The sequence below is a fragment of the Scyliorhinus torazame genome, chromosome 16 (assembly GCF_047496885.1).
Source record: "Scyliorhinus torazame isolate Kashiwa2021f chromosome 16, sScyTor2.1, whole genome shotgun sequence".
NCBI classification, from domain to species: Eukaryota; Metazoa; Chordata; class Chondrichthyes; order Carcharhiniformes; family Scyliorhinidae; genus Scyliorhinus; species Scyliorhinus torazame.
Genome location: NC_092722.1, coordinates 193,062,185 through 193,076,151, shown reverse-complemented (window position 1 = coordinate 193,076,151; position 13,967 = coordinate 193,062,185). Strand labels below are relative to the sequence as shown.

Sequence of the window (13,967 nt, the reverse complement as noted above, 5' to 3'; positions counted from 1 at the left end):
TCCAGTTACCATTTTATAAACACACAGTAAATATCTTAGCAACTATCAACTCAAATACTCTCCCCAAAGAATACAGTACTCTATAAGTAACCCTTAATCTTTCCTAGCAACATCCATAAGACAAATACCCTCTTTAACAAAGACAGATTTAAATTCTCTACTGAGAGCAGTTATCACTTTTAAATTAGCAAGTGATCTGAAGACATTCTTTTCATGCAGAGAGAGATCAAAATTACATCTTGTTTGGCTGGATGCAGCTCCAACTCTGAAAATGAAACCAAACACACACTGTAGCTGCCAGCTCAAAAACGAAAATAAAAACAGACAGACAGCCCAGCGCCACCCAAACACTGACATCACTGCAGCTATTTGATAAACACCCATTTCTTAAAGGTACTCTACATGAGTTTAGGAGGAACTTCCTCACCCAAAGGGTTGTGAATCTATGGAATTCCTTGCCCAGTGAAGCAGTAGAGGCTCCTTCATTAAATGTTTTTAAGATAAAGATAGATCGTTTTTTGAAGAATAAAGGGATTAAGGGTTATGGTGTTCGGGCCGGAAAGTGGAGCTGAGTCCACAAAAGATCAGCCATGACCTCATTGAATGGCGGAGCAGGCTCGAGGGGCCAGATGGCCTACTCCTGCTCCTAGTTCTTATGTTCTTATGACAAACTAAAGAAAAAGCTTGAACATGTTATCTACACTTGCCACTAATTCCAATTAACCAACCCAATACAGTTCAAACGACACTCAAAGTTAACAAAACAGGTGATTTGCTTATCTGTGCAGACCTTTGGAGAGAGACACCCTTCCATCTGTCTTGTCAGACTCTTCTGCTCAACCTAACTGCAAACGACAGACAGACTTGGCCTCTCCCATTAATTACATCTGTATCCCACTAAGATGTCCCATCACCTGCTTAGCTAGGATTAAGTGCAATCCCTCATAACTTCTGTACTCTCCAGGGAATCACGAGAAATCACAACACTATCCCATGAGCCATCTCTCTTTGCGAACAAGTAAATAGTTAAAATCAATCATTACCTTACCTTTTAGGACTTCTTAACTATAGCTTTAGCAGACGCACTGCCTGTATGTATTTTAAACCAGGGTTTTTCATAACATTACTGCCAAAATTTTGCAATAGAGTACTTAACAATTTCAGGCTGTTGCTTGACTAGTCTGTGAGATAGCTCTTCCTATTTTAGAACAAGCCTCCAGCTGTTAGTAAGGAGGATTTTGAAACTCGACCGGGCTGGTTTTGCCGTTGTTTCCAGTGTGTAGGGTGGTCTGCCTGGTTTCACTCAATTGCTTCCCTAAATCTCTCCACCTCTTTGCTGCTTTCATGTTTTCTCCTCTTTGTCCTCTTTGATTTAAGATTTTGCTCACCTGCCCATATATTTTTTATGTGGGTTGGTGTCGAACTTTGCTTAATAACGGTCCTGTGAAGACCTTTGGGGCATTTTACTGCTCGACAGCTGCCAAATAAATGCAAGTTGTTACTTTCCACCAGAAGACAGGCTTCTTTCCGTATGTTCAATGCTGTGAGAGGCAGATTTTTAAACAGCATTGGGAATCTAGGGTTATGGCCACAAGGTGGGAAAGCGGATTTGAGGATTATCACATCAGATTAGTCATTATACCTTTGAATGGCAGGGCAGACTCAATGAACCCGATGGCCGACTTTTGCTCCTCTGTCATATAGTCTTCGTCTTTTTTAATTTTTATTTTTTTATTTGTTCTTTATAAATTTAGTGTACCCAATTAATTTTTTCCAAATTCAATCCACCTCGCCTGCACATCTTTGTGTTGTGGGGGCGAAACCCACGCAAACACGGGGAGAATGTGCAAACTCCACACGGACAGTGACCCAGAGCCGGGATCGAACCTGGGACCCCGGCGCCGTGAGGCAGCAGGGCTAACCCACTGCGCCACCGCGCTGCCCATATAGTCTTATTCTTCCCGCTGATGGGTGAAACTTGCAGCATGCCACCAGCCGTGATCACCTGCTCGAAACTCTGTTAGAGTCGCAGTTTCTGGCCCACAGGTTTCCCAACAATGGTGTAGATTGTGTTCAGAGCAGCAATGTAAGGCCAGCAGTGATCGCTCACGCTGGCTCGCTGAGAAAACTCCTTACATAATTGCCACATGTGCACCTGCACAACCGCCTACACATGCACACTCAAACGTTCCCTCTCCTTACGCACAGGGCACACGCACACACTGGCTGGTTTCTATCCATTAAATTCTATGCAATTCAGTGTAGGTTAGGGCAGAAGCTGATTGGGGCTGATGGGTTTGTTTCCCTCTCTAAGCGGGTCAGGTTCCAGCTCTCCTGAATGCTTTGAGAGAAGATATCTGAATGCCAGGTACATCCAACAGAGGGCGCCATGTTCCACAGCCGACTCTCATTGTTCCTTATGAAATTTAGGACAATAGTTCTGGAGATTGATGCTCTTTCCATTCCCCCTTAATGGTAGGTTAATGACATTACTAATTGCAATGGGAATTCTCTAACTTATTACATATAGATAGAAGAGTGCAGCAGGCAGTACACAATGTCAATCAGAGTGATGCGACCATCAATTCACTCGAGACAAGAGTAAAAGTAAACCGTGGCTTTAATCAACTTAGAACAGTGCCTGCCTGCGACTGACACAATACTGTGCGCCGCCTAGAGGTCGACTGCTCTTTATACCCACCCTTCAAGGGGAGGAGCCATGGGCGGAACCCATACATCTCCCAACATGTTCCCCTATGGATGATGCCATACAGTGGCCCATAGGTGGAGCCCACAAAGGCAACAGCATAGCATAGATGCAAATACAAAGGCAAAGCCTGGTACTGATACAATGGTGGATTATTGGTATAATACATTCACCACACAGAGCCGGAGTGGACTCGTTTTATTCGCCTACGAGAATTGTGAAATTTATTGTTCTGACCTGGATTGTACTGTCTGAAAGAAAAACTTTGAAGAAGTGCGCACATGTCTATTGTCAAACGGCTGGATGACGCTATCGTATGGTTTGATATTTAGTCAATATGGATGCAACCGTCAACATAAAGACACTCGGCTCATTTACTGGGGTGGCCAGCTCAACCGTTACACCCACAAAGTAACATTGACTGTGTTAAACCAATCTTAATGAATCGCTTTGGACCATTTCAGGCTGATGTGACAAAGCTGTGAATAACTTTGTCGATTTCCTAAGTACTGACTGGTACCAAATAACCCTCGTGGCAACATTGTGAAGTCTTGCTCTGCAAGTCAGGAATTGCCGTTTAGCTTGTGTCTCTGTAACAAAGTTCCTGCTCTTTTTCAGATTCTGTCTGTGGCAGCCAGCAGAGTACAGCATGGCTACGATGGTGTGGTCCTCCTAGCACTGCTGGTTAATTACAGAAAATACGAGGTACGTCAGTATATTCGGAAGGGATGAATGACTCTCCTTGTTCCCACTTTGAATATCATTAAAGTGACAACCTGAGGACAGGTTGCAAAACCTGGGTTTGAGTTCTCTGGAGTGTAGAAGATTAAAGGGTGATCTAGTCAAGGTGCTTCAGACAATTAAAGGTTCTGACAGGGTAAAGAGTGAGAAACTGTTTCCTCTGGTGGACGGAGCCCAGAACAAGGCAGCCTAACCTTAACATTGGAGCCAAGACATTCAGATTCCAAGATGTGCCGGGACCCAGACTGCCTGTAAGCAACACCAAGAAGATCAACTGACATTTGTAACAGTAGCCAACCTCCTATAGCATTGTTTGTGATAAATTGTAGCCTTCCTGTTTTGTGGCAAGCCAACATCCAGTATATCGTTGGACTGATGAAGCCGGAATGTGGTGACTAGGGGCTTTTCACGTAACTTCATTGAAGCCTACTTGTGACAATAAGTGATTATTTACTGTACAACACCTGGGTAACTGTACAAAACCTTGGTACGGCCACATTTGGAGTACTGTGTGCAGTTCTGGTCGCCTCATTTTAGGAAGGATGTGGAAGCTTTGGAAAAGGTGCAAAGGAGATTTACCAGGATGTTGCCTGGAATGGAGAGTAGGTCTTATGAGGAAAGGTTGAGGGTGCTAGGCCTTTTCTCATTAGAACGGAGAAGGATGAGGGGCGACTTGATAGAGGTTTATAAGATGATCAGGGGAATAGATAGAGTAGACAGTCAGAGACTTTTTCCCCGGGTGGAACAAACCATTACAAGGGGACATAAATTTAAGGTGAATGGTGGAAGATATAGGGGGGATGTCAGAGGTAGGTTCTTTACCCAGAGAGTAGTGGGGGCATGGAATGCACTGCCTGTGGAAGTAGTTGAGTCGAAAACATTAGGGACCTTCAAGCAGCTATTGAATAGGTACATGGATTACGGTAGAATGATGGGGTGTAGATTAATTTGTTCTTAATCTAGGACAAAGGTTCGGCACAACATCGTGGGCCGAAGGGCCTGTTCTGTGCTGTATTTTTCTATGTTCTATTATTATTTTTAAACTTGAGAGTAAGCTGGACTTCCCCTAAGTTCAAATTCTAAGATGTAATTCTAATTCTAATTTGTTAATTTTAAAGTCATAATGAAATACCCTGAAATGATCAATTTGCTTTTTTAATATTTGGCTTGGATAGATAAAGGCAAATTGTTGTTGTCGAGTCTATTTCATCCCAATCAAGGCACTATGTCTGGTGGAATACCAGTAAATTGCAGTCCATTTAATCTATTACAGATCAATTAATATTGTGTTTTCGTTATAATTCAGTTTGTGCATATTGCCTGTACCACAATCCAGTTAATATCCACTGTCTTTTGTTACAGTCCGTGAACCCGTATATTGTGAAGTTGTCAATTATTGATGACGAGACGACTTTAAATGTGAGTATGAGTTTCTGACGCACTGCAGGCAGACGGTGATTGGGCAGGATAGGCGAAGGCCGGACGGAGGACAAGGTCACATCGTCTCAGACTTTCCTTTGTCAGCTGCTCTCAGGAGGTGCTGAGAGTAATGGGAAAAGTAGAGATGGATTTGGGAAGTGACAACGCATTGAAGGACTTTGAAGAAGAAAGGGTGGTTGGATATGGGATGATAGTTTGCAAGAACAGCAGCAACCGAGGGTGTTTCCTTCGTGGTGTGAAGTGATGATGGTGTTCTGAGTGAATGGACACAGCATCTGACGAGAGTGCAGAATTTAATCTGCTTGCGTGGCGGTCAGCCGGAAAAGGTGTTTGGGCAGCAGTTCAGGAGGACTGGGATCAAATGGGCAGGAAGTGGCTCTCGGATGAGATGAGCTTGGAGGTGGAGGAAATACTGAGAGGCTCAGGTTCTGGACTGGGGTGAGGGTGAGTATAAGTGTAGGTGGACGAAAGGAATTGGGGGATACGGAAGGTGGGAGCTGAATGGGGAGGCCCCAGTTTGAGGGACAAAGAAGTCAATTCTTGGAAATGAGATTGCAGGGAGTGGGTGATGGACCTCTCAGGAAATAATTAGCAGTGAAGGAAAGGGTGTTTCTTGAGCAGTGGCTAGTTTTGGCTGATGTGAATGAGACTCAGTAACACTTGAAGTGGCGTAGTCAGATCTGGCGTGGGATGGTTAAACCAGTTATGTTGGAGTCTGCGTTCTTTTGGACTTGGGGGTCAAGCTGGGAAAACAGCAGACTGGGAGGGAAAGAGCAAATGATTCACTCCCTTCTATACTATACAGCTCAGTTGTCTCCATGTCAGATCCAGTGCAGGTATAATACACAGTGGGTAAATGAAAGTCATTGACCTCTCTCTGTACTGTGTGGTTGTGTGTCTGTGCACTTATTTCTGACATGGTACACAGCATGTACGTGGAGTAGCATAACCAGGAGTCACCAATGTGTGGAATAACTTTCCATTTTCAACATGGCCAGTGGTTAATTCTACCTCATCTTTCTGTTATAGGGCATGGGTCTGGTCATCTCACAAGCTCTGACTGAATATAACAGGTTTGTATTAACTTGGATAGTATAAAAGATGTGATGAATGTTGGAAATTTAGATATATATTGTATTATATATATCTGTTGCAGTAATGTTATTAAAAGCCTGGGTTGAGGTGTATATATTTGTTGCGGTAATATATTAAAAAAAAAATCCTGGTTTAACCAACAGGCACCCGTTGTGTCTGCAAAAGGTACAACTAGGATGTCATAAAAGTGAGATCATCATTCATTTCAACCTTGTATTTGTTTACAAAGAGCAGCCTAATAGAATTTTTTCATGATTGTTGGCGGTTCCCTGGAGAGTAGATCATTTGAGACACTGGGCTGGATTCTCTGGTCGCCACCGTGAAAATCGCAATCGGCGACCGGTCGGAGAATCCAAGTTTGTGACGAAATCGGGGGCGGCGCCACTTTCCCGATACTCCACCCCTCCAAAGCAGCGTACTCTAGGAGTACGTATCAACGTCCTCAGGATGTTGCCTGAGGCCCACTCCCGATGCTCCGCCCCCAACTGGCCCAGTTCCCGATGGTGTGGGTCTCTCATGGTTTCATCCCTTGGGAACTTGGCGTGATGGCTGTGGACTCAGTCCAGCTCCGCCACAGTCGAGGGAGGGTCGATCCGCGGGCAAGGTGGGACATTATTCGGGGCTGGGGGCACTGTGGGAGGGTGGTCCGGGGCGTGCGAGCCGGCCGAAGGGGAGGGACTATTTCGCGGGCCGGGTCCGCGAGCGGTTGCTGCCATGTAGCACGGCACGGCCACTGCAGACCCAGCAATTCCCTGGGGTGTATCGGCAGCCAGAGCAAGGTGCTCTACGCTGCTGTCCTGCTAGCCTCCAACAAAATGGGGAATCGGTGGCTGTTTTGCGCCAGTTTTTCTGGCGTAAAACACTACCGCTCCCTCGCCGGCGTGGGGACATAGCCCCAGAATTGAATCCAACCTACTGTGTTTAGATTTAGGTCAGCAGGTCATGGAATCTGAGGGATCTAAAGATGATGTAATTAATGGGAAGAGCCAGATCTGTATGTAGTTTTGCAGTTGGCTGTCTGCTAGGTGTTTGAAGTTGAGCACCAGTTTTTACCAAATACTGTCACATTGATCAGGAGTCTGACAAAGACAGAGGATCTGCGGGTCATTTCCTGAAAAGGTCTTTCTCTCTCTCTCTCTCTCTCTCTTCAAGCAGTATTTCCAAGACATCCCTATATAAGTGTACAGCAGGTTACCCTGTGTTTGCTAATTTTATTTATAAGTGGCTTTTGACCTGTGATGGGCTTTGCTTAATTGGAGATAGAGAAGGTAAACGTTAGTAGTAAAAAGAGTTTCCTTTCATTTTAAGAATTATTTAGCTGTTAATTGAAAAACTATTTTCTGTGATGTTAATGTGTTTAATCCCATGTTAAGAATAAAGTTTGTTTTAAAAGAAAAGATACCTAATGGTCAGTGGAGTCGCGCCTGGAGCTAAGAATCCTTTCCTCTCAGCATTAAAAGTTAAACAAAAATGTTTTGAGGTTCTTGCTCGGTATCCTAACAAATGTTGGGGCCTGATCTGGGATCTTAAGGATTTCAAAGGAAGTTTGAGTTGGTGGAGGGAGTTCCCTGCATAGAGGTGCGCCGCGTGTGGCTCTGAGCCATTGTGTCTTGGTGTGACGATCCCAAGTCTTGAAAGACAGCAAGATTAAAAATGTTGAAGTGGAGATGAGAGCAAAAAGCTAATGTGCAAGTTCAGCAGGGAACAGGGAAGGCAAGTGGAATGTTTATTTCGAAGGGAACGGAGTATAAAAATAGGGAAGTCTTGCTATAACTATACAAGGCACTCATTACATCAACCTGGAACACTGGGAACAGTTTGACCCTTTATCTAAGGAAAGATATACGGGCATTGGAGGCAGTCCTGTGAAGGTTCACTAGGTTGATCCCGGGTATGGAGGGGTTTTCTGATGAGGGAAGGTTATTAGAAGAATGAGAGGTGACCTATTGAGACATACCCGGTTCTCTGGGTGGGCTTGACAGGGTCGATGCTGAGAGGATGTTTGCTCTTGTGGGAGAGTACACGACCAGAGGGCAGAATCAAATTGTAGCAGGTCGCCCATTTAAGACAGAGAAGAGGAGGAATTTCTTCTCTCAGAGGATAGTGAATCTGTGGAATTCTTCACCGCAGAGAGCTAGAAAGGCTGGCTCGTTACGTAGGTTCAAGGTTGAGGGAGATAGATTTTTAATCAGTAAGGGAATCGAGGGTTATGGGGATAAGGCGGGAAAGTGGAGTTGAATATATCAGATCATCGATGATCTCATTGAATGGCGGAGCAGACTCGATGGGCCGACTGGCTGATTTCTGCTCCTACATCCTATGGTCATATAGCAGCAGTTTTCATTCCCCAATTCTATTGTAATGCACATATTGAGTGAGAAGGTTTAAGTTCCTGGCAAGGTTACTCAACTGGTTCAATCTATGTGAGACAAGAGTGGAGGGCATGAAGTAGGCTGTGAGGGGGTGAGATTCTATTGCAGTCGTACATATGAATTTCTGGGAGGGGAGGAAGGCCATAAGCATTTGTTTGAAGATTGACTCTCTTAGAGGGAGAGACATGGAGAAAGATACTCGAGTTTTAACGTATCAACAGGAAAGAAAATCAGAAAGCCGAATCCTTGTGTTCGACACTGAGATAGTTACAGTTAATTACCAAACAGGAGTTTACCCATTCGCATTTACAATGGGAAATTTACTTGCCTTCTACTTTCCCCTGATTTTCACAGGCAGTACAAAGACAAAGAAGAGGAAAACCAGGGCGGATTCTTCTCTGCTCTAACCAACATGGTACGGATCGGAGTAAATCAGGAATTGTATGCTCGTGAGTTTGAAGACCAATCTCACAATGTGGAAAGACGCCTTAAAGCCCTTTCATTTAAACTCAAAACTAAAGCCAGCCCATTCTAAGTGATGAGGAGGAGGAGCTATTCCTGCTGGCAAGTGATCGCTCACCAGATGGCGTAGTTTGCAGATAATTGGCATCGAACTGGAGAGGAGATGAGAATCTTTTTGACACATTAACTTGCTGCTAGATGGGCAGACTGAATAGTAACTTTCAAAACGGAATTGGATTAATACTTGAAAATTTTAAAATGTTTGCAAGGCTCTGGGAAAAGAGCTGGGGTGGTACTGATTGGATAACTACTTCAAGGAGCTGGCACCAGGAGTGATTGGCTGAATGGCCTCGTGATTCTATAAGGCCAGGGTCTGCAGTAGATGAAATGCTGCTTTGTTACTTATGATTCATGGGGTAATTTTAACACATGGGGTGAAATAGTATTTTAGACATTATCCAGCAAGACTTGCCATTAACTTCAGTGGAGGGGAGTAAAGCCAATACTGAACACAATCCCGCCCTCAACCACTGTAATCCAGGTATTATTTTTATAAACCTACGTTGCACTCCCTCCAAGGCCAAAATATCCTTTCTAAGGTGTAGTGCCCAGAACTGCTCGTGTGGAGTTTGCATGTTCTCCCTGTGCCTGCGTGGGTTTCCTCCGGGTGCTCTGGTTTCCTTGCACAGTCCAAAGATGTGCAGGTCAGGTCGACTGGCCATACTAAATCGCCCTTTAGTGTCCAAAGATGAACAGGTTAGATGGGGTTTCTGGGATAGGGCTGGGTAAGGTGTTCTTTTGGAAGGCAGGTACAGACACGATGGGCAGAATGGCCTCCTGAGTTTATGGGATTCTATGATAAAGGCTAGCATTCCATTAGCCTTTTTGATTATTCCTTGCACTTGTCTCTGACATTTTAAGGACCTATGCACCTGAATTCCCAAGTCTCTGAACACCCAGTGTAACTAACCTCCTTCCATTTAGAAAGTGCTCTGCTCTATACTTTTTTGTTCAAAATGGATGACCTCACACTTGCTGACATTAAATTCCATCTGCCACAATTTTGTCCATTCACCTAATCTGTCAATATCTCCTTGCAACTTTATGCTATCATCTAGGCTGTCTACAAAGCCACCTAACCTTGTAACATCTGCAAATTTGGATGTATGACTTTCTATAGAACATACAGTGCAGAAGGAGTCCATTCGGCACATCGAGTCTGCACCGACTCACTTAAGCCCTCACTTCCACCCTATCCCCGTAACCCAATAACCCCTCCTGACCTTTTGGACACTAAGGGCAATTTATCATGGCCAATCCACCTAACCTGCACGTCTTTGGACTGTGGGAGGAAACCGGAGCACCCGGAGGAAGCCCACGCAGACACGGGGAGAACGTGCAGACTCCGCACAGACAGTGACCCAGCGGGGAATCAAACCTGGGACCCTGGCTCTGTGAAGCCACAGTGCTAGCCAGTTGTGCTACCGTGCTGCTATGCCATCATTTAAGTCATTGATGAATAGTGTGAATGATTGAGGCCCCAACACAGATCCCTGTGCTGCATCACTAGTCAATTAGAGTAATTACCCATTATCACCACTCTCGTTGTCTGCCACTCAACCAATTTCCTAACCACGTCGATAATTTGCCCTCACGTCAGTGGGCTTCCAACTTAGTTAACAGCCTCTTGTGTGGGACTTTATCAAATGCCTTCTGGAAGTCCATACAAATGACATCCATAGACTCCCAAGGCAGCATGCGTTAGAGAAAAGCTCCCTCTACACTGTCTCCATCAAACACTCCCAGGGCAGGTACAGCACAGGGTTAGATATAGAGTAAAGCTCCCTCTACACTGTCCCCATCAAACATTCCCAGGGCAGGTACAGCACAGGGTTAGATACAGAGTAAAGCTCCCTCTACACTATCCCCATCAAACACTCCGAGGACAGGTACAGCACGGGGTTAGATACAGAGTTAACAGCCTCTTGTGTGGGACTTTATCAAATGCCTTCTGGAAGTCCATACAAATGACATCCATAGACTCCCAAGGCAGCATGCGTTAGAGAAAAGCTCCCTCTACATTGTCCCCATCAAACACTCCCAGGGCAGGCACAGCACAGGGTTAGATATAGAGTAAAGCTCCCTCTACACTGCCCCCATCAAACATTCCCAGGGCAGGTACAGCACAGGGTTAGATACAGAATAAAGCTCCTCTACACTGTCCCCATCAAACACTCCCAGGACAGGTACAACACGGGGTTTGATACAGAATAAAGCTCCCTCTACACTGTCCCCATCAAACACTCACAGGACAGGTACAGCACAGGGTTAGATATAGAGTAAAGCTCCCTCTACATTGTCCCCATCAAACATTCCCAGGGCAGGTACAGCACAGGGTTAGATACAGAATAAAGCTCCCTCTACACTGTCCCCATCAACATTCGCAGGGCAGGTACAGCAACAGGGTTAGATACAGAGTAAAGCTCCCTCTACACTATCCCCATCAAACACTCCCAGGACAGGTACAGCCCAGGGTTAGATACAGAATAAAGCTCTCAACTTATTTTCTATGTCTCCCCATCAAACACTCCCAGGACGGGTACAGCACAGGTTAGATACAGAGTAAAGCTCCCTCTACACTGTCCCCATCAAACACTCCCAGGACAGGTACACACGGGGGTTAGATACAGAGTAAAGCTCCCTCTACACTATCCCCATCAAACACTCCCAGGACAGGTACAGCACGGGGTTAGATACAGAGTAAAGCTCCCTCTACACTGTCCCCATCAAACACTCCAGGACAGGTACAGCACAGGGTTAGATACAGAGTAATACTACAATGTCTCATCAAACACTTCAACCCGATTTATTATAATAATAATAATATTTATTAACATTATACATAGGCTTACATTAACACTGCAATGAAAGTTACTCTGAAAAGCCCCTAGTCGCCACATTCCGGCACCTGTTTGGGTACACAGAGGGAGAATTCAGAATGTCCAATTCACCAAACAGCACATCTTTTGGGACTTGTCGGAGGAAACCAGAGCACTCTGAGGAATACCACGCAGACACGGGGAGAATGCGCAGACTCCGCACAGACAGTGACCCAAGTCAGGAATCGAACCTGGGACCCTGGAGCTGTGAAGCAACATTGCAATTAGATAATATAATTGGAATATAGTGTTCAATTGTGGAATATAGTGTTCAATTCTGGTCCCTACACAACCAGAAGGATGTGGAGGCTTTGGAGGGGGGTGCAGAAAAGATTTACCCAGATGTTGCCTGGTATGGAGGGTATTCCCGTAACAGCCTCCCAGACCATGGGATATGGTCTCCGGAAGGGGTAGGGGGGTTTTAGTTCAGATGGGCAGCATGGATTGGTACTGGCGTGGAGGGCCGAAGGGCCTGTTCCTGTGCTGTAATTTTCTTTGTTCGAAATCACTAGACAATGGTTAAATGTTTGTGTTTTGATGTTATTAATGGTGACATATATCTCGCTCTCTACTTTGCTTTTTCCTCTTGATCTCTTTTACAGACTGTTGTCTTCTGTTTCTATCACTCATATCCTATTCAAGCTATTGTCACCTGTCCTGTTGTCTTTGAGAAATTTTGGGTTATGATAGTCCCTGCAAACTTTCATTTTATATTAATACCGCTTTATAAATACAAGTTGTTCTAATTTCTCCTTCGCTCTCCCCCCTCCAATGCTTTCCCACTTTGACCCTTCATCACTCTTTCTATTGGTTTATCACTTCTTTAGCGGTTTAATCTTTGGAATTTTCTACCCCAGGGGGGCTGTGCATCCTCCATGATTGAATATGTTTTAAGGCTGGGATAGACAGATTTTTGATCTTTCAAAGAATTAAAAGATATGGCGAGCAGATGGGAAAAAGTCCAACATCAACCGTGATCACATTAAATGCAGAGCAGGCTCGATGGGCCACATGCTCTCTCTCCTGTTCCTAGTTCTTGTAAGCGTATGTTAATTGTGTTTCTGTTACTCTTCACTCTTGCTATCTCAGCTTGGGTGTTTAGATTCTCACTACAGCTCAGTGTCACCCTGATCAAAGTGTGAAGTTCCTTTTCAGCCCTACTGCCTCTTTCTCTTTGTACTTGTTCCCAGCCTGGCTCTCCTCGTTCCTCCTGCAGGGTAAATACTAACAGCTGTTCCCTCTCGGTATACAGGTGGGCAACATGTTCATAGCAGATGCTGAAGAGAAGATTTCAGTCCAGTGAGTAATATTGTGCAAAATCTTCACCATTTCTTTCTCCCTCCTTTCCCTCTTCTCCCCCCCCCCCCCCCCCCCCCCCCCCCCCCCCCCCCCCCCCCCCCCCCCCCCCCCCCCCGCCCCACCACCACCACCGACATCACCGATCACCGACTGCTTCAGCAAGAATTTAAGTTGTCGCAATGGTTCAGTAGATACACTCTTCCTGTTCAGACTGAATGTTGATCTTTCTAACCCCACTCTAGAGAATGAAGCACCAATTCCAGACGGACATTGATGCAGTACTACACTGTTGGCAGTGCCATTATTTTGGGTGGCACAGAGGAGGTGGTGCCGTAGTGTTATTTTCACTGGACCAGTGATCTGGAGACCCAGGTAATGTTCTGGGGACCTGGGTTCAAATCCCACCATGGCAGATGGTGAAATTTTAATTCAATAAAAAAAACTTGGAATTAAAAGTGTAATGATGATTGTGACATCATTGTAAAAACCCATCTGGTTCACCAATATCCTTTAGGGAAGGAAATCTGCCGTCCTTACCCAGTCTGGCCTACCTTTGACTCCAGACCCACAGCAATGTGGTTGACTCTTAAATACCCTCAGGGATGGACAATTAATGCCAACCCAGCCAGCGATGCCGACATCCAATGAACAACTAAATAAAGGTTAACCTGAGGCCCCATCTGTGCTTTCGGTGGAATGTTTCCACGAGCACTTTCCAAGGAAGAGCATGGGAGTTCTCCAGTAGTCCAACAAACAACATGATACCGTTGATTTGATTATTTAAATTGTTACTGTTTTGGGAGCTTTCTGTGCACAAATTGGCTTCTTAACAGTACTGCAAATGTACCCTCGCAGCTGGATATTTTGTGAAACGCATTGTAGAAATTGGGCGCAATCTACCGGCCCCATTGT

General features: G+C 45.1%; 1 protein-coding gene across 1 annotated transcript in view; it reads left to right on the top strand.

Moving 5' to 3' along the window:
* Window positions 1-13,967, top strand: part of armh3 (armadillo like helical domain containing 3) — a 193,922-nt gene that overhangs the window by 31,027 nt on the left and 148,928 nt on the right. Inside the window, exons 8-12 of the mRNA XM_072479710.1 lie at window positions 3,326-3,412; window positions 4,811-4,867; window positions 5,918-5,961; window positions 8,710-8,770; window positions 13,009-13,055. Of these exons, the coding sequence (XP_072335811.1) occupies window positions 3,326-3,412; window positions 4,811-4,867; window positions 5,918-5,961; window positions 8,710-8,770; window positions 13,009-13,055 (296 nt within the window). The remainder of the gene's footprint in view (window positions 1-3,325; window positions 3,413-4,810; window positions 4,868-5,917; window positions 5,962-8,709; window positions 8,771-13,008; window positions 13,056-13,967) is intronic.